The sequence below is a fragment of the Convolutriloba macropyga genome, unplaced genomic scaffold (genome assembly GCF_964194025.1).
Source record: "Convolutriloba macropyga unplaced genomic scaffold, txConMacr16.3 SCAFFOLD_698, whole genome shotgun sequence".
NCBI classification, from domain to species: Eukaryota; Metazoa; Xenacoelomorpha; order Acoela; family Convolutidae; genus Convolutriloba; species Convolutriloba macropyga.
Window position 1 is genome coordinate 60,001 of NW_027453478.1, and position 19,700 is coordinate 79,700.

Genomic DNA, 19,700 nt, shown 5'->3' on the forward strand with positions numbered 1-19,700 from the left:
TCAATGGAGTGATTGTAAAAACCAAGAAAGTTGTCTCGGTTGAAAATGAAGCTGATTGATTAAGATGATATCTTTTTAAATGATTTCCCCGGCATTTTAGTAATGGTGTTGAGATTTTCCAATAGATAAAAGCTTTGTAATTTGTGGCTTTTTTCCGCGTGTTTCTTTTACTAAGCCCCAATTTTACTAGGTGAGCGGTTGGCTTAGACGCAAGATTAAGACAGGACATGCTGGTTGTTTGAGTTTTTCCGCTCATTAACTAAGCAAGCGGCTAGCAGCAAGTCATTGGTTGATAGCTGTTCTACGATATAGGAAACTGAATTTAGTCGACAAAATTAAAAACAAAAACTCTGCAAGCTAACGCTCTGACTCGAATCATCTTCCTCTGCTTCGTTCGTTTCGTTCCGAAATCGTTTACCGTTTGGGCGAGGTACTATGATTGTTGTTGATGTCAGTATTTTCTCGTCGTTAGTACATAAGCCACTGTTTTCAGAGTTTAAGGTAAATATCAAAAATAGCCAAGTAGGCTGCTTTCGCTATTACTCGAACTATCACCTTCTCTATGTCAGTTATTGCACTACCGTGTCATAGCTACTGAGCGAGTCTGTATTCTTTGGAGTCCCTTGCGTGGCGAGTTCTGATTAGAATATGTGTAATGTCATGACTTTATTTACAGGCTTCCCTCAAGTCGCTTATTGTCCACTTGCCTTTGCTATCAGTTTTTTGGACCCTGTTTTTTTTCTGGATGAGTTTACGTATTGATTCGATCTTGTTCTATATCACGCGTTTCAGGTAATCATTTAACAATTCGATCTGAAAAATCGCTACAACATGTGTTTTGGGCTTTTCAAAGAGTTTTTCGACACTGCACCAACTGGATTTAATGTTCAATTTCTTAATGTTGTATTTTGGTTTGGCTGTATGTTAGTTGTGATGGAGATCCTTTTGGTTCTCCGTGTGGAGTGTAGTGGGAGTAGTATCGTTGCGAATATTGTCTAATATGGATTGGTCCGAATGGACTATGGCCGGAGGTTCTACTCTAAGTCTTGGGCTTCGCTCAGGGGTGAGAGTAGGTCTCACTCTATATGATAGTTCAATCTTGGCGGATAAAGAACAACGTTCAAAGTTGAATTAAGGCCACGCGTTAACTAACTGTTTTTCAGTTTGCTTATTTTACGTCTGCGAGTTTGCATCTCTTGTCCGACGAACCAGCTAAGTACCGGTCTAGTCAACCGGAACTGTAGCGTTAACATATAACACAAAGTGAACTTATTTACAGGAGGTTATTATACAACATATGAAGTTAAAGTGTTTATACATAATACTTGAAGTACTTGCTTACGACTCCACATGGAGTATCACATACCCCCCGCTGGGGCAAACGAGGTGCTGTTTCTAGCAGTTCGTTTGTGAGTTTCTAAGTTTACACATCAGTAGTACAACTGTCTGAGTTCTCTCTTTTGTAGGGTGACATGGGGGGAGTAGCATATACACTTGACGTTCCGCTTGGAGAATCGCACGATGTTGTGTATAGGGTTGTTGTAGCTGTTTTGGCTTTGCTTGTGACAGCTTGGGTTGTTGGTGGAATTGCCTGGTTCTCCTCGTTTTCGAGTTCGCTTGTCGAGTGGGGTAGCTGGCTGAAGTTGTTACCTGCTCCTTCTGGATCTCCATTAGGAGAGTCGAGGAAGATCACCGATGGTGGTTTGAGTTGGTCTTCCACTATTATGCTGTCGCCTATGTTTTGGTCCATGTGGATTGTTTCATTTTCGGTTGCCGTGTCTTCGGTTGTATCCATTTGGACCTGTACCGTTGTTTTAGTCGTGTTTTTGGTGGGTGCCGGTATTATTGAAATCGGGCATTCTTCCTGTAGGTCTGTTTCCGATGATATAAGTTGACGATCTTGGTTTATTGTGAAGGCAGGGTCCGAGAAAATGCTGGGGTTTGATGATGTTACTATTCGGAATGGTGTATGTACGTCTGGATCCTGTTGTATGTTGTATATTACCGTATCTGAGTTGTCGTTTGTGTCGTCGGTAAGTTGAACTACTTTGTTACTTAACGGATGTTTTTTCTTCGGTGACTCTGATGCGTAGTTTAGGGCTGCTTGTTGTGCGCTCATGTTGAATGAGACTTGTGCTGGTGATTTTGATGCGGATAATTTTCTTTTGTTTGTTTTGGGCGTGCGTGGGGGTGCTGGCTTCGTTGACGCTTTTCTTTTGGGTGTTCTTTGTTGTTGTTGTTGGTTGGTCTGCGCTAATTTCTTGACTTTCTCTTTGGTCCAGATGGACTCGGCTGATGGTCCTTGGTTCTGTTGTTGGTTCCTTGATGCGTTGTTGCGTGCTTCTTCTAAACAGAATTTTCTTATTTTTTCTTGGTTGCGTTTATATTCACCTACAGTTTTGCAAGCTACCATGTGTATTAGTCGAGGTTTATTTTCTCTTGCGTTAGCAATGTCACTTTTTCTAATGACTGTGTTTTTTCTTAAGGGCGTGTCAACTGTGATTTTGTGAGGTGTGTAATTTGTTATGGTTCCATCTGGAATTATGTTCCATTGCGGTGCGAGTGTTGGTTTTGGTTCTTTTGTTTTTCGTGTGATTGTTTTCTTTGCTACATTACGTTTGTTTACTACTAGTTTTGTTGTTTTGTCACCTATGGTGAAATGAATTTCGGATGGTGTTATCTTACGTGGGGAGCGAGGGCGGAGCGGCATGTTGTCGGACTCGTCGTTGTCAATACTGATGGGGGTTGCGTTTTCTGGTTCCTTGTATGCTATGTCCAGGTTGTCTTCCGATAGTGCGTCGTAGCGCCACATCTCTTCGTTGGTGAGTACGTCATGTTTCAGGATTTTCTTGTCTAAACAATTCGAACGTAATTTTTTGTATGTTAGGTTTCTGTGTGACGGTTTGGTGATTACGTTAGAAATTTCTGTGTTAGGTTTGCGTCCGAAGTGTGCCTCAAATGGGCTTGTTTTAGTGGTTGCGTTAGGGATTAGCCTGATGTTTTCAATTATATTCGCTACTCTCTGGCTTAATGTTGTTTGTGTCCATTTGGAATCGATGTCTAAAACTGCGAGTCTACGCTTTATTGTTTGTATTAGCCTTTCTACCATCCCGGTTCCCCTGTGGTCTCCAGCTGGAGCGAGTATTAATTTAATATTTTTATTTTTGCAGTATATTTCGAATTCTCGGTCTTTGAAAGCTTGAGCTTGATCACACCGTATTGACCTAGGGATTCCATGTACTTTGCAGTAGCTATCGAGATACTCAATTGCGGTTTTTGAGTCACAGTTATTGAAAACTTCTGCGTGCGGGTATCTAGATAACCTATCTACTGTTACTAATATGTAATTGGAGAGGGCGTTGTCCTTAAATGGTATTGGGCCCGCGAAGTCCATTTGGACTTCTTCGTTAGGTTCGGAAGGTGGTGGTAAGTTTCCAACTCGTGTTTTGGGGATTAATGGTTTTAGGTCTTTACTTTTTTCGGTGCAGTGGCGGCATGCTTGGGCTTGGGCAACAATGTCTGAATGGATGTGAGGATACCAAATCAGTTGGGCGAGGGCAAGCATACCAGCTTGGCCCGGGTGTTTGTTATGCATTGTTTCGAGTGACATCCCTTTCTGCTTGTTGGGGACAACAAGTTTGTTGTCGTAAATTAAACATCCTGAAGGGGAGACCGAAAGGTCTGTTCGGATACGATAGTAAGTAGGAATAATAGCTTTAAGTTTTTCCCATTCGGAGTTTTTTACGACTTCAATAATGGGACTCAATTCTTTTTTCGAGGCTTGAGCGATAAATTCTTCGTTAAATACGCGATTAAGGTTCTCCCGATAAAGTGGAGTGGGGGTTTGGTCGTAAACAGTAAATAGGGCTTCATGTCTTGTCGGATCTAGGGGGTCTAATCCTCTGCCTTTATTTGATGTAGAGTATGTTTGGGTGGACACGGAGATTAGATTTGGTGGTTATTGATCCATATGGATTTTGTTTTTGTTGGGGGCTCTGAATCTTTTTTGAATGGGGATTTTAAATGTCTCTTTTGTGGGGTTAGCGCGGGTTGTAATCGCTACTAAATTTTGAATACTTCTAGTGTGTTTAATTTGAGCGTTGTAATTTAATTTACGTAAAGGAGAGAGCGACTGTTTTGTGTGTGGTAATTGGCGAAAAGCGGTTGTTTTATTTGAGTGTGCGTGTTTAGTACTTGTGACGTCATATGATTGTTTTTGTTCTGTATTCTTATTGGTCGCTCCGTTTGGAGCAATATTAGCTCGCAGTAGCGCGTGTTTAATTTCTTCGATAGTATTAATGACAAAGTTTTTGTCTCTGTCTGAGGGGGAAGGTGCGTCGGATGATGGGTTTCTGCTCAGGTAATCAGCAAATCCCATATTTTTTCCTGGTATATGTTCTACTAAAAAATGGAAAGGTAGTAATCTATCTACCCATCTTGTAAGGCGACTTTGATATGTTTTGTTGCCTCTGTTTTCTTTTAGTGCGCTTAACAATGCTTGGTGATCCGTTTGGAGTTTGAAATGTGAGCCGTAGAGGTAATATTTGAAATGTTCTAAAGCCCAGACTACGTCTATTAATTCTAGTTCGTTAGTGCTGTATCGTTGTTCCAAATTGTTTAAAAACCTACTCGCGTATGCGATTGGGTACCATGTTGAGTTTACGAATTGTTCTAAGCATGCCCCAAGGCCTTTTTTGCTTGCGTCACATCTGACTCTGGTTGGGCATTTAACGTCAAATAGTCTGTTTTCTGTTATTGATTTTATTGCTTCTTTTATTTTATTGAATGCCTCCGTATGGAGTGTTTTCCAGTCCAGTTTATTTAGCGATTTTAAGTTGCTTTTTGAGAGTAGTGGACGGAGCGGTTCACTAAGGGTTGCGAGGTCTGGTGTGAACTTAATGAGGTGATGTATGCACCCCATGAACGAGCGTAGTTGCTTGAGTGTTTTCGGTGTATCTAATTTAACTATTGATTCGCATTTTTTGTTAGTTGGGATTATTCCGTTTGGATGTATTTTGAATCCCAGCCAAACTAAGTTTGTCTTTGCGAATTCGCATTTTTGTAGTTTTATTGCGAGGTTTTCCTTGTCTAGGAGGTTTAGAACTTTATCTATTTCGTCCTCATGATCATTTAGGGAGCCTTTAGTGATGATTAGTATATCGTCCAAAAATGCAAATTTCGAATGTATGCCCTCCAGTGTTTTGTCGGTCGTTTTTTGGAATGTTGCGGGCATGTCTGTTAGGCCGTAAAAACCATTTATGAACCTGTAGGTTCCTGTTGCTTTCCCCCCTAGGAGACTGAAGTTGCAATGTTTTTGGATGTTTGGGTCAAGTGGGATTTGGCTATACGCGTATTTCAGATCGATTTTGCTAAAGTAGATTTGACCTGGGTTTTGTTTCCTTTCGGAGATGTAATTTGCTACTTCGTCTATTAGGTGATCGATGCTTTGCATTTGATATTTGTTTTCATGTATTGCATCGTTGAGTTTCTTTGAGTCTAATGCGATTTTTACGCTTTTGTCGTGTTTCACTGTTATTACTACTGGACTTATGAAATGTTCGTCAGAGCATTTGTCTAATCTGATTATTTGTTTGTCCTGTATTAGTTTTTCAAGTTCGGCCTCTACTTTATCAAGTAGATGGAGGGGTACTCTGCGTCCTTTTTGCTGAATTGGTTCGAAGTTTTCTTTCATGGTTGGTTTTGCAATGTGGTTCTTTGATTTTCCTAATCGTGTACATAGTTTTGGGTATTTTTTAAGTATCCATTTTATTATATTTGATTCTATTGTTGTGGCGGATATCTGGAGGACTTTCTTACCTGTATTTTTGCTGGCCGTGAGGGTTATTCCGAGTTTTCGTAAGATGTCTCTACCCATTATGTTGTTCGTTTTGTTTTCGACCAGTAGGATTTGACAGTCCGGTGCGTTCCAAGATCCTGATTTGAGGTACAACTGGAGTACTCCTTCGATTTTGATTTGTTTATTGTTGAAGCATTTAAATTTATCTTGTTCTTTGTAGGGGACAATTCTGGCTTTTGAAATGTGGAGAAGTAGTTCGTTCGCTGTTTCTTTGTTCATAAAAGTTCTGGGGGAGCCTGTGTCAGCCAACCACACAATTCGTTTGTTGTTGATTGTCGTTGCTACCCCGAATTCTCCTGTGCCCTCGTTGTTTATGACTGAATTCTTCTCCATTTGGAACGTTGTTGGTTTTATCAGGTTCACGTTGGCCCAGTCTTCTGTGAGCTCTTTTATATATAGGGCGGCTTCCGCGTCTTCATCGTCGGGTTCATTTGACACGCCTTCATAATTTTGTGCCTCCGTTTGGTCGGTGTTGTCTTTTATATGACGTACTCTCCTGGTTTGGTTGTTTCCGGGGCGGGATGTGTAAGTGTTTTGATATCTTGATTGTGGGCTTGACGTGCTTTGTTGTGGTGGTCTTCTTCTTTCCGGCATAGGTGCTTTGCACATGGACGAGAAGTGTCCTTGTTTTTTGCATATTTTGCATGTTGTGTTTCTCGCCGGGCAGTTTTGTAGGTGATTGGGGGTGAATGGGTTACCGCATTTCCAGCATGGCACAATTTTTCCGGATTGGGGTGTAGGAAGTATTGCTTGGGGTCTTCTATTTTGTCTTATATACGTGACTTGGTTCCATGTGGAGGTGCTGTTTGCTCTGATTATTTCTTGCTGGTTGGCCTGTCCACGTTCGCGGTTGATTGCATAATTTAATACCTGTTGGGGGGTTCTCACTTTTGACAATAAGTCCATCTGGATCGCGGTGTTGTTCAAGTTGCTAATAAACAGGTCTTTTATGATATCTTCTTCTAAATGTTCAAATCTGCAGTGTGAGCTTGCTTCTCTTAGTCTACTGTAGAAAGTCTCTAGACTTTCATTTGGTTGTTGTTGTGCTTTAAAAAGTTGGAACCTGTCGAATGTGGAACCTGTGTCTAGTTCGTTTGTCGTGCATCTATCAATTCTTGTGTGTGGGTTTCTCTGATGAAATGTACGACAGGCGTCTGCTCCAAGGGACAAATAAATTAAGCTCTTGACTTTCATGTCCGCTTCGTCCCAGGGGATTCTGTCGACGGTTGGACCTTTTGTCTCTATTATTTTGCATTCATTTTCCCAGTCCACACGTCTTTTCTCATTGCGCTGCTCTCTTTGTCTGGCTTCTTCTCGGGTTTCATTATCAAGTTCTTCCTCTAGTGTTGGCATTGTTGGGTAAAATAATTCTGTTCGCGCTGGCTTTAGCCGTAGGAGCTTTTCAACTTCTATGTTGTGTTGGGCCATTACGGCCATCTTGAACGTGGCTAACCAAGGTTGCCATTCAACTGGTGGGTTTGCTCCCGTTTCCCAGAATAAGTTAACTCCAATTGGAGATCTGCTCGACTGCGCCATGTGATGGAGATCCTTTTGGTTCTCCGTGTGGAGTGTAGTGGGAGTAGTATCGGTGCGAATATTGTCTAATGTGGATTGGTCCGAATGGACGATGGCCGGACGTTCTACTCTAAGTCTTGGACTTCGCTCAGGGGTGAGAGTAGGTCTCACTCTATATGATAGTTCAATCTTGGCGGATAAAAGAACAACGTTCAAAGTTGAATTAAGGCCACGCGTTAACTAACTGTTTTTCAGTTTGCTTATTTTACGTCTGCGAGTTTGCATCTCTTGTCAGACGAACCAGCTAAGTACCGGTCTAGTCAACCGGAACTGTAGCGTTAACATATAACACAAAGTGAACTTATTTACAGGAGGTTCTTATATAACATATGAAGTTAAAGTGTTTATACATAATACTTGAAGTACTTGGTTACGACTCCACATGGAGTACCACATTAGTAATAACTGGATTTGATTGGTCTATCCACCAGGGGTTCGAATAAAGAAATAGAGGTGAAACCCATCATTTATACGAAGTCAGCAAGCACTTGTCATCAGTGTTGATTTGACTGAGTCGCCACAGTTAGTAGTTTCTTTTGTTTGCTCTTGACACCAAAACTTTGTACCGTCTGTTCTGCTTTAGATGCTGGGTAAGGGTTACGCCAAGAAGTTTAATCGAGCTTGCGCCTTCGATTCGTTTATCATCGAAGAAATGATCTAGATTTGGATTTCTCCTTTGACTGATTTTTAAGAAGCATATAATTTGTTTTGTCAGGATTTATTTCTTTTTTTTTTCAGGTGTTCTCACCCTTTGACTATTTTGTCCAGTGATTTTTGAAAATTCTTTTGTAATATTCTACAGTAGTGCAACCTGTAGTAAAGAGCAAAATCATCAGCAAATTGAGAAGTTTGTGCATGTAAATAAGGTATGCCGCTGTCGTAAACAAAGAAAAAATTGGTGCAAGGACGCTGCCCTGAGGTTATCCAGCTTGTTTTGAAAATGTGTTACTTTTTGAATTATTGATTTTAAAGGATGATGCCATTGATTTCACACTGCGTTAGGACAAAATTCTTTACATTAATTCCACAAAAATTTTAAAATGCTTTTAATCTGATTGGTCAATAGTTTTCTGCCACTTTGCTTTTTTTGGCCTTGGTAACAATTTCAATTGTGACTCTTTCTAAGTAATTGGAACATAAAACGTTTTTTTTGTCGAGCTAGTTAACAGAAGACAGATATATGGGTTGAGGCATTTAGGTGAAGTTTTCTAAATAAAAGAGCTAACTGTGTCTGGTCCTGGACTTGATCAACTCGTTTTGTTCACAGTTTCTTCATTTTGGTTTACCTTTACAGCACTGTAGTTAGTTGGTTCATTCTTTTCGTTTTGGAGAAAAAGTTTTGTCTCCATTTGGAACGTCTTGAATTGCTCATTTTAATTCAAGTTTTCAAACTTAAGATCTTTCATTGTCTTTTCAGTAGAATTTTTGAACATTTTGCATTTTTCGTTGTCTGGTTTTTTTTTTCGCTGAGTTAATTATAAAAGACTTCAGCAATATGCTCAAATTCATTTGGTTTTCCTGAATCACCACATAACGCTAAGATTTTTTTCAAAAGCTTTTGCTTCCCTTATTTTGAGCGTCTTCGATGATTTTTGATTGTTTATATTTTTCCGATCGCTTCATGGATCTCTGTATTTCTCATTTCTCTCTTGATGAAATTTATTTCCTTTGTCTCTGTTTTGTACTGTTCTCCGTTGGTTTATTTCAGTTCTCTTTTTTTCTGATTTTTTTGCAGTTAAGTTTCAAAATTTCATGTTCAAATGGAAAATTTTCTGTAGGATATACGACGCCTGTAGCGAGAAACGAATAATATAATTTTTTCTGAATTTTCTCTTTGTTTCTGATTTTGGCAGTTAAGTTTAAAAATTTCATGTTCAAATTGGAATTTTTTTGTAGGATATACGACGCCTGTAGCGAGAAACGAATGATCTGTACAAGTATTTGATTAAATTTATTCAGTTCTTCTGCTTTTGGATAGATGAGGTTGAACACGTGGTTTTCATATTTTTGTTATATAATCTGTTTGAATTTTCTAATTGTAATATTTGCTTTCAAATCAACTGTGTTGTTTATTACTATATTCTAGTTTGTGATGTTGGAGTTGTAGTCACCACTAAAGTCTTCGGAAACAAAATATTTGTCACAAAATTGAAGTTTGATTTATCGGTGAAGTATAGATCAAGCATATTTCTACAGTCTCCCTGATGTGATTGCTTTGTGTGAAAATCATTGTTTAAAAGCATAAAAGGTCCGGTTTCAAGTATCTGTTCAGCGTTTTCAGCGTTATATGTGCTAATCAAATCTTGATGCTGAGCGTTAAAATCTGCGCAAGTAACAACACTTTTCGGTTCAGTTTCAAAATTTCTCACATACTCAAATCGTGAAATGCTGAGTTGCAAAGAGCTAAAAACCAGAGTTCACTTAAAACAAGTATTGCAAAGCATGCTTTTTGTATTGCGAGAATTTTTCGTTTCTCATTTATATCATGTTTTTATTGTTTAATTTCATTTATTGTCAATCTCTTCTTTTCATAAATCACTGAACCACGTGGCTTGCTTGCTCTCGTTTCTGAAATTACGGAGTAATCAGCAATGAAATTTGCATTATGCCGGCTTCTGACTTCAGTCAGGCACACAATATCATTTTTTCTCCTTCAAAAAGACAAGAAGTTATGGTATTTTGTTCCAATGCGCGATTCTAATTTTGTCCATGTTGACTGTATTGGTGGCTGTTTGTTGACATTTATTGCGTTGGATCATTTGTGAAAATGTTTTTAGCCTTTTTCTTGCTATCGTGTACTTATAGCCTTCTATTTTATCAACGATAATTCTGCTTGCACAGATACTGACAATATTGGTTATATCATTCTAAGACATTGCGTTGATAGCTGATCAGATTTTGTTGAGTACTTCGGCAAGCAGAACACTTATCTTTATTGCTGAGACACTTGAGTTTGGGTGTAGTATTTTAGGTGGTCTTTTCGCTGCTGTTGAGTACTTGATTGCTTTTTTCCTCTTTGCTACTTCAACAGCGGCGTTTTGATAAGAGGAATATCCTTTGTACACAGATGCGTGCGATCAACCACAAATAGCGCAATAGATTTTTTGTTTGGTTCAGTGCATTCTTTTACTGAGTGCTGGTCTGAGAATTGTAGGCAGCGCTGCTGGATATTATAATCACTGGCAGAGTATCCGTATTTTAGAAATTTAGCGCTTTGTTTTATATGTGGCTGCTCTTTGCTTGGCACACAATTGCAGATCAACCAACCAATCTTTACACCGTGCTTTTGTGCTGCTAAAACTTAGATTCTGTTATGACTCTGATAAGCTTTAATGGTTTTCCAATCCCTCGGCCTATAATCATTGAAAACTTGACTACATTCATTCTGTAATTGCTTAAGAGTTTGTATTTTTTTTTTCATTTTTTCGATGCTGAGATGCACATTGACTGTAACAAAATTTGTTTTGGATTTGGTTTTTGACAGTGTATTTCTTGCGTTTACAATTGCGCTTGAAAAATTTATTGCAGATTAATACTTGACATAAGACTATCTCTGGAGGCTTTATCTTCTGATTGGATAAAAGAATCGAATGAGTTTGGTAATTCTGTTATTTGTTGTATTTTCTGTTTTCTGAATTTTGTGTTCACAGCTCGGGCAAATTGCACTTGAGTTGGTCTCGGATTAATTGTTATAACCATTGGTCTAAATTGTTCTGACATCGGATTGCTCTGGTTTTGATTTCGAAATTGTTTACATTTGCTTGAACTTGGATAAAATCTTTTTCATCTTGTGAAGTATCATCGACAGTTGCTCTTGCGTCTCATAGAAAAGCGCTTAGTTGGCTCATTTTAGCCAAGGCTCTCCTGAAGTCTGTCGTTTAGTGAAACGACAACGATGTGGATTTAAAGGAACTTTTGAAGAGTGAAATTAAGAGAAAGCGGTAAGTGAAAAGACAGGATATTAATTTGAAGTAACTTTTAGTGAAAAATTTCTTTCTAGAAAAGTCTCACTCCTTGCTTGCGGCTTTCCCATCCCACTTTGAGGTACTGATCCGAAACTGACAATAATAGTTTTTAATCATCATAGGCAGCAATTAGGCAACCATTTTTGTGCGTTCACTGCAATGATCAGATGACACACGGCTTAAATGATTTCCAAGCGACCATTGTCCAAAATATGTTCGTTTAAAGATCAATTCTGTGTGACTTTTTTGTTGACATGCATACAACATTAGCTCTTTACGTCAAGCAAATTTTTGTCGCACTGTACCCTGTTTCTTGTTTATCTGACTGAAATGACTTGATTATAGGGCACTTTAGTCTATAGCTCCTCATACAATGAGAAATCACATGTATTTTCGAGACACATTTAAACACAAGTAATCAATTACCTAAACCCTTACATTATTACGCGTCAGTTCGAAAAAATCAAACCAATCGTTTTTGAGTTGAATTCAATCTGTTCTATCTAAATTGAGCTCGAAGTCTATTCCAATTTCAGGAGACTTGAAGTGCTTCCTTGTACAACCGATACACAGAATGTTGAAAAACACGGCAACAGATGAAAGATACAAAACGAAATCCGCAGAACTAATTCTTCGATTCCCAAGTATAGCGTGCAACTACCTCACACAACAAGAAATAACAGACGTAGCCGACGTTCTCGAAGCTGACAGTGGAATTACTGAACAGGTTGGCAAAGTTAGAGAGCTGGCGGCCATCTTGGGAAATGAGAAACGAGCTAGGTTCGAGAACTCGAATCGGTCTGAGAACGAATTTGATCCTTACTTCCAAGAAGTAGAGACTCCCCATACTTGTAAGTAGGAATTTCAACACTGATGACGTATTAAATCATCTTGTCTTGCCAAAAATTTCTAGAAAATTTATTCTAATCTGTAAATTTCATTTGGATCAAGAAATTTAGTTCAGCAAGTAATGTTTTGACACATTTGAAATATGTATAATTTAATATGGGTGGCGAAAACTGTAAACAATTTGGGGTATGTTTAAAACTACTAAAGAGACCAATAAATGCGAACCAAATCATTCAAAAATCGTTGCTCATGTCTACCGGTACCAAATTTTTATACTGGTTAAATTCCACTTTTTGTATCTTAATACGCCAATCATGTGGCCCTCTCTTACTTCTGCTCAATCCTTTTTAATTGGTTCCTTAATTATTTTCATTTAATTTTTTCACAAGCATCACTCAAACGTCTTCCACATTATCTTTAAGTTAGACCATGCAAATGTAGGCCACTTTTTTAAACGAGTTCTTTTCGGGTTCCGCTAGACGATTTTAATGATCTGTGGTAAAACAATGTAATATATGTGATTAATTATTCTGGCGTGATAGTATCCAGGGTGAGGTCCTGGACCCAAAACAGTTATGGGCCAGACGGACTTGGGTCGCGGCCAGTGGGGTCCAGACCAAGCAGACAAAAAAATATACCTCTTCCTTCTAGCCCTTTCTGATTATGATTGTGATTTGTCAGTAGTATAACAAAAGATTGTCCGCTGCAGTGTCCGTCCCCCTCCCCCCCCCCCCCCCCCCACCGATACCCGTTGAGGTTCTAGTCACTTTTTTATACCACTTTTGTCGTTACAGTGTTCAAGACTGGGGGCTCTACAATGAAGAGTTTAATCTCCAACATCCAATCAAAAATCAGTGACTATGAAGTAACAATGGCAGAGAGTAAACTGGCCAAAGCACGACTCAACTACGCAGTTCAGGTTCACGAGGACACTGCGACAGAAGTTGTCGAAAATCTCGCAAATGAGACTGAAAACCTGGTCAAAGTCGCTGCTTCTCAAATTACCATCGAAGGTTTGTAGCAATGTCGCTATTTTTTGATAAAAAATCTCGGTGTAAGTTCTATCATTCCTCAGTGATTATGTTGATTTGAACATTACTCTCGGCGTATCAGTCCCGACATTTTCGCTGGTACTAGTGAAAATGGCAAACACAACAGAAATTTAGAAATTTTGTAGCTACCCAATCGGAATTGAAAAAAAATGTTAATACTGTTCTCTGATTGGCTGATTGCTCAACAATCTATACAAAAAGATATGAGTGTTAACGAAAATATGCTCAGAAATCCCGTTAAGTCGAAAGAAAAAAAGAACATGTAATTTGGAGGTAAACTGATCTCACATTCCGTTGTGATGTACTCATATCAAGTCCCACGGCCCGCAGAGGAATGGACAGATGCGATAAATTATATAATGTAGAATTAAGCTACGTCAAACTTAGGATAAATGAACGCGCATAAAGTTACAGTGATTTAATTGTTTCGACCAATCAGTTTATTGGTTTATATTTTGGTTCGTCTATTGGTCGAGACATCACCATTTTTGCTATACATTGAAAACATTCGAGAGATATAGTATTTTGGCTTCAAAACAAAAAAATGGTGCATTTTTGAGAATTCTGTTTCTTTCTGCTGTCCATTTTTTCATTATTTCCACAAAAAAATTGTTGTCAAAATCACAAGTTGCTGGAACTTTTAATTGCTTCCATAATTGTTGATAATTCTGATTTAACACTAAAAGCAATTGGTATCACAAATGATGGTGTTCTGAATGTAAAAAGAAATAAGGAGAAAAATTACTTGGGGATTATAATTTGCAGCGTAGGCAGAAAAATGAAAGATCTTATAATATGACTGTCATTGACGGATTATAAATTTTGATGGCTATCATATTAATATAACAAAATCATGCTTGGGCACTCTACTTTTTGCCGTAGGAAATTTTGTGTTCATATCATAGTCAATCCAGCTTTTAAATGTTTGTTTCATGACTCTTTCTTCTAACATTTGGTCGGGTTTTTGATGAGTTGACCGTCATCTTTTTTAGCCATTTCTCGGCAGTCATAGGAGGACCATATATGATGTCAAGAAAATCATACACTATTACCTGGTACGATCCTTGTATGACTTCAAGGAAATCACAAATGATGATTGTGAGAGTTCATGCGCGAATAGCATATGATAAGGCTTGGCAATAAATGGTGGCATCAGTTGATATATGAGCTGTATGAAATCATATATGAGCCTGCATTACTAATAAACTACTAAAAAAGAAGAATTAAAACTCAAAAAATGTGGCATTTTACCTAGCGTCGCAGAGCCCAAGTCGAATTGAACTCAAACCCACGTCTAATTTGGGTAGTTATAACCCTTTAATTCTTCAAGTTTTATCAGAAAGCAAATGACAAATGTTTCAACCTATTCAGCTGAAATTTATTGTCACAAGGTTATTGCAAATTCGTAATCAAACTCCAAAGAAAATCTAATTACATTTCTGAGAAAACAATATCGAAGTGTATTTTTTCTTTCGCGATTTTAGAGAACCGATCATAATGAAAAAAGCTGTTTACATTTTCCGCAGGAGCTGCCACCAAATACAAAGTATTAATGCCGAACACAACAAACAATTAGAACATCTTTTGAGGACATAGATTTATTTTTTTATTAGTTTTTTTTGAGCAATTGTCTAAAACATTATTTTTTTTTATTTTTATCATTTTACAAAAACTCAACTGTTTCCTCACGTGTACTTGCTGTCACTCAATCTATTTAAACATTAAAAACAAACCAATATCAACACCCTACCCCCACCCCTATTTGCTAACAAACTGCTTCCCAAAGGCATCACACGATTAGGCTTTTTTGCCTTTTGATGACCTTTTGAGTATGTATATGTAAACCTCATTGAACAATGTTGTTTGTTTATACATACTTGAGAACAATTTATTATTATTATTATTATTATCTCGTTTGTTAAGAAATCAACTAATATTCAATGTAGAATGCTATTCTCTTCAAAAACTTTTATCTCTGACTTGGTTTGAAAATTGTCAAAACGAATTGCTAAAAAACCTTACTCAAACTGGAAATTGATTTATGCTTTTGATGAAAGAAAAATCTTAGCAAGGATCGTTTTTTGTTCTTGCAAACACCCATTTTTATAACAATGAAACCAAAAATTGCAATCGCAGTCTTCTTATTATTGCGAGTGTGACGTCTAAGTGAAAAAGAGGGAAAAATATTAGCAAAATTGAAATTTTCAAGAAACTAAGTTTTGAAAAAAGTGATGGTCAATTTTCAGAACGCAATTGAGACGGAAGGTTTAATCAAGCGGGCACGAACAAACGCTACGCCATTTAGTTTTTGTAAATTTGTTATTTAACATTTAATCGAAGTCGAGGAAAAACATAAAAGAGCCAATAATCATAAAAATGCACAGTTCGATCTACATTTTTTTTGGCCCTTAAAATCTGTTGACGTGCTGCAGTCAACGTTTCGATGACTCCATAATTTCGGAAACATTTTCAGGAGATCATTATATTGACAGGTACTAATTTTCCACTTGGGAATTCAAGTAATTACGTAATGGAAAATCAATAAAATTGAGTTAATTGGTGAGCCCTCTTCTCTAAAATTTTCCATTTATTTGGCATAAATAATATCTGGATACTCCATATGCATAATACCAAAAAGTTTGAATTAAAAAACAACCCAAAAAACGAATTATTCCCTCAAGCGGCCATGGCTCAAAATAAATGCCCAATTCCAATGGAGTGATCAAAAAAAAATTACGGTTTTTTCGCTTTCAACAAATAATGTATTAAAACAGCTCAACTAGAAAACGAAATTCCTTAAAACTATTATAACTTCCGAAATTAGTTGATTTCCAACTCATGGTTTTTGTTGATCCTTTTTTTCTTCTGGAGCTTTTTTTAAAAAAATATCTAATCTTTTTAGCGATTCTTTTAAAAGCGATTGTTTTGTTTTCTGACTTTAAATTTGTTATTGAAAAACTACTTTCCAACTCTTCCGTTTTCGATCACATTTCAGCTAGAAAGTGTTTCATTTAACTTTCAACAAAAAGCTGGTAAAAGTTAAACTCTTTTCCACTGGCAAAAATGAAGAGATTTTTGAAATCTTAGTTTAGGAATTAGTCATCAGGAAGCATGAAGTTCATAATCGCAGTTTGATTCCATCCTCTCCAGTTCGGGTATTTTTTTAGAGTGAATAGTTGCTTATGAAAAAAATTTTATATTGTTGTTACAGTTTTGGTGTTTGAATATTCCGTTTTCCAGAAAGAAAACAATTCTCTCGTAGAAGAGGCCGAGATCTTAATTTAATGCGTGCGGTCATTTATTGTTCCGAACCATTTTAGCGGAAAATGAACAAATTGCTCTGCTGCTTTTTTTGTACAGTCAATTTTGGCCGATCCATATACTCATAGTAGAGAGTTGTGATTGGATCATTAGAAGCCTGTGCAGTTCAGAGTGAGCAGTTAAACAGTTTTTTTTAGTTTTGTTTTTTTTTCTGGTAGTTATCAGATCTGAAATTTTTGTAAAAAATAGAATGAAATCGGTTGCTTTTGTTCAAGTTTTCTGGATTTTTTCTTAATTTGCTGTCAATTCTGCAAAACGCAGGTCTCATTGGCTACATTTGGAGGCCTAACTGAGCGTGTTTATTGTTTTCATTTGATTGATAGCTAACAAAATTATTGACCTTGAAACTGATTTTAAAAATTTGATCGGAGGTTTTAAACTCAGTCCTTTTTTTTCTCTTTCTGACAACTTGCAACCTAATCTCATTATTGGCGCGTCCCTTCCACTTTTTGATGAAAGAAACATTAATTTTGTTTTTGTTGCCGTGCAGATGATGGTTTTTATTGATTTGACGCTATGTGGTTTCATAACAATTTTTTGAAAATTGATGCTTGTTATGGCTCTTGGTGTAAGTAAAATTGGGGCTTTTCTATATCAAAATGTGACCTTATTGAACAGTTTAAAAATCGGTGAGCTTTGAACTTTGCCTATTTTAATCTTATTTTTGGCGAAATGACGAATTCGTTCAGTAAACACAAATTGCATCTTTTTTCTAGAGAAAAAAAACTAATCATTAAACTAGACGTATTTCAAATTAATTCAAATTAATGGGTTATAAAAATCAGTTTCCATGAAAATTTTTTCATTGTTTTTGTTTGTTTTTTTTCTCAAATTACAACTGAAGAGGCGGTTCCTTTTGCTTCTGAAGATGAAGGCAGTTGAACATATAAAATGGCTTTAATGAAGAACTCATTGTTTTAACTGTTTCGACATCGTTTAGGGTTTTTGGTTTTTGGATATCTGTCGTTTTTTGTAGTCGTGACTTTTAATGGATTGTGAGAGGTCTTCAAAGCTGCCTATGGAGGTATAAAAACAACACTTTATTTTTTTAATTGATACCTAATAGTTTTTTAATTTAAACTTAATTAAGGAAATTAAACCTAATTTTAGTTTTTTTATCTATTGCACTTCTTTTTAGATTTGTTACTTAGTTTCATTAGAGACCAGTGCCATATCTTTTCTGGATTTTTAAACGTTCTCTTTCTCTGATGCTATTTACACTTTTGTCTGGCTTTATCTGATAAAATTTTGACTTTGTTATTAAGTCTTTGTATAAAACAAAGATTGCTTTTTGATCGTAATTAACGTGTTTTGTTTACTGATTTTGGTGTTTATCTTGTCTCTCTATCTCTTTGATGGAAGAATGTACCTCAAATGGGACATTGTTTACTTATTTTCTCACTAACGACGGGTCCCAATGGCTTCGATGGAGTTACATAAGAAACTATTTGTTATTTTTTGGTGTCTGGTGGTTGTTCTAATCTCGTTTCTAATCTCGTTTTCTAAGAAATCAACTTATAATAAATACAGGATACTCTTTAATTTTCAAAAAATTTCATCTGTGACTTGATACTCGACATGCATAATATCAAAACGTTTGAATCAAATAACAACAAAAAAAACGCATTCTTCCCTCAAGCGGTTATGGCCCAAAACAATTGCCCAATTCTAATGGAGTGATCAAAAAGAAGAATAAATACCTTTTTTTTTTCTTTCAACAAATAATGTACTAACTCAACTAGAAAGCCAAATTCCTTAAACAATTAAAATTTTTGAAATTAGCTGATTTCCAGCTCATGGTTTTTGTTAATCCTTTTTTCTTTTGGAGCCATTATTTTTTATAAAGAATATTTTATTTTTTAGTGATTATTTTACAAGCGATTGTTTTTTTCTGATTTTAAATTGGTTATTGAAAAACAACCTTCAAACTCTTTCGATTTCGATGACATTCCTGCGAAAAAAGGTTTCATTTGACTTCCAAAAAGCTTGTAAAATTTCTCTTTTCAACTGGCGAAAGTGAAGCGAATTTTAAATTTTAGTTAAGAAATTAGTCGACAAAAAGCATGAAGTTCATACTCGCGGTTTGATTCTATCCTATCCAGTTCAGGTATTTTTCTAGAGTTAATAGTTGCCTGTGAGAAAAATTTTTATTGTTGTTATAATTTTGTTGTTTGACGAATTCGTTGTCCTATAGAGAAATCATTTTCTCGTGGAAGAGGCTGAGATCTTAATTTAGTGCGTGCGGTCATTTTTTGTTCCGAACCATTTTAGTGGAGGATGAACTCAATGCTCAGCTAGTTTCTTTGTTCAAGCAATTTTAGCCGATCTATATTTTCATAGTAGAGAGTTAGTGGATCATTAGAAGCGAGTTTATCAGTGGATCATTAGTAGAGAGTTAGTGGATCATTAGAAGCGCGTACATTTCAGAATGAAGAATTAAAATGTTTCTTTTAGTTGTATTTTTTTCTGATAGTTATCAGTGTCAAATTTTTTGTAAGCATAAGAATGACATCGGTTCATTTTGTTCACGTTTTCTGGATTTTCTCTTGATTTGTTGTCAACTCTGATTTTAGTGAAAGGTTTAAAAATCAGTTTGCAATTTTTAATTTTTTTTGGCTAATTGACAAAATTTTTCAGTAAACACAATATGCATTTTCTTTCCAGAGAGAAAAACTGATCTTTACACTAGAGCCTTTTCAATCAAATCAAATTAATGGATACCATACTTCAGTTTCAAAAAATTTTTTTCATTGTTTTGTTGTTTTTCCCCTCAATTTAAAAGCCTATTGACGGTTGCTATTGCCTCTGAAGGAGAAGGCAGTTTAACACATAAAATGGTTTTTAATGAAGACCTCGTGGTTTTAACCGTTTCGACACTGTTTTTATTGAAAGTTAAGATTTTTGGTTTTTAGACGTCTTTGTCGCTTTTTTGCAGCTTTGACATTTAATGGATTATGAGAGAATTGTTGAAGGCTGCCCATGGAGGTATAAATGTAACTTTTGATGTTTTTATTGATACCTAATGGTTTTTTTAAATTTGAACTTGATTGCTTTTGGAAATATAAAACTATTGTCAGTTTT

At 36.6% G+C, this 19,700-nt stretch overlaps 1 protein-coding gene across 1 annotated transcript in view; it reads left to right on the top strand.

Annotated features, from left to right (window-relative positions):
• Positions 1-19,700, top strand: part of LOC142358315 (uncharacterized) — a 45,146-nt gene that overhangs the window by 19,135 nt on the left and 6,311 nt on the right. The window contains exons 7-8 of the mRNA XM_075409737.1: positions 11,934-12,248; positions 13,041-13,259. Coding sequence (XP_075265852.1) covers positions 11,934-12,248; positions 13,041-13,259 — 534 coding nt within the window. The remainder of the gene's footprint in view (positions 1-11,933; positions 12,249-13,040; positions 13,260-19,700) is intronic.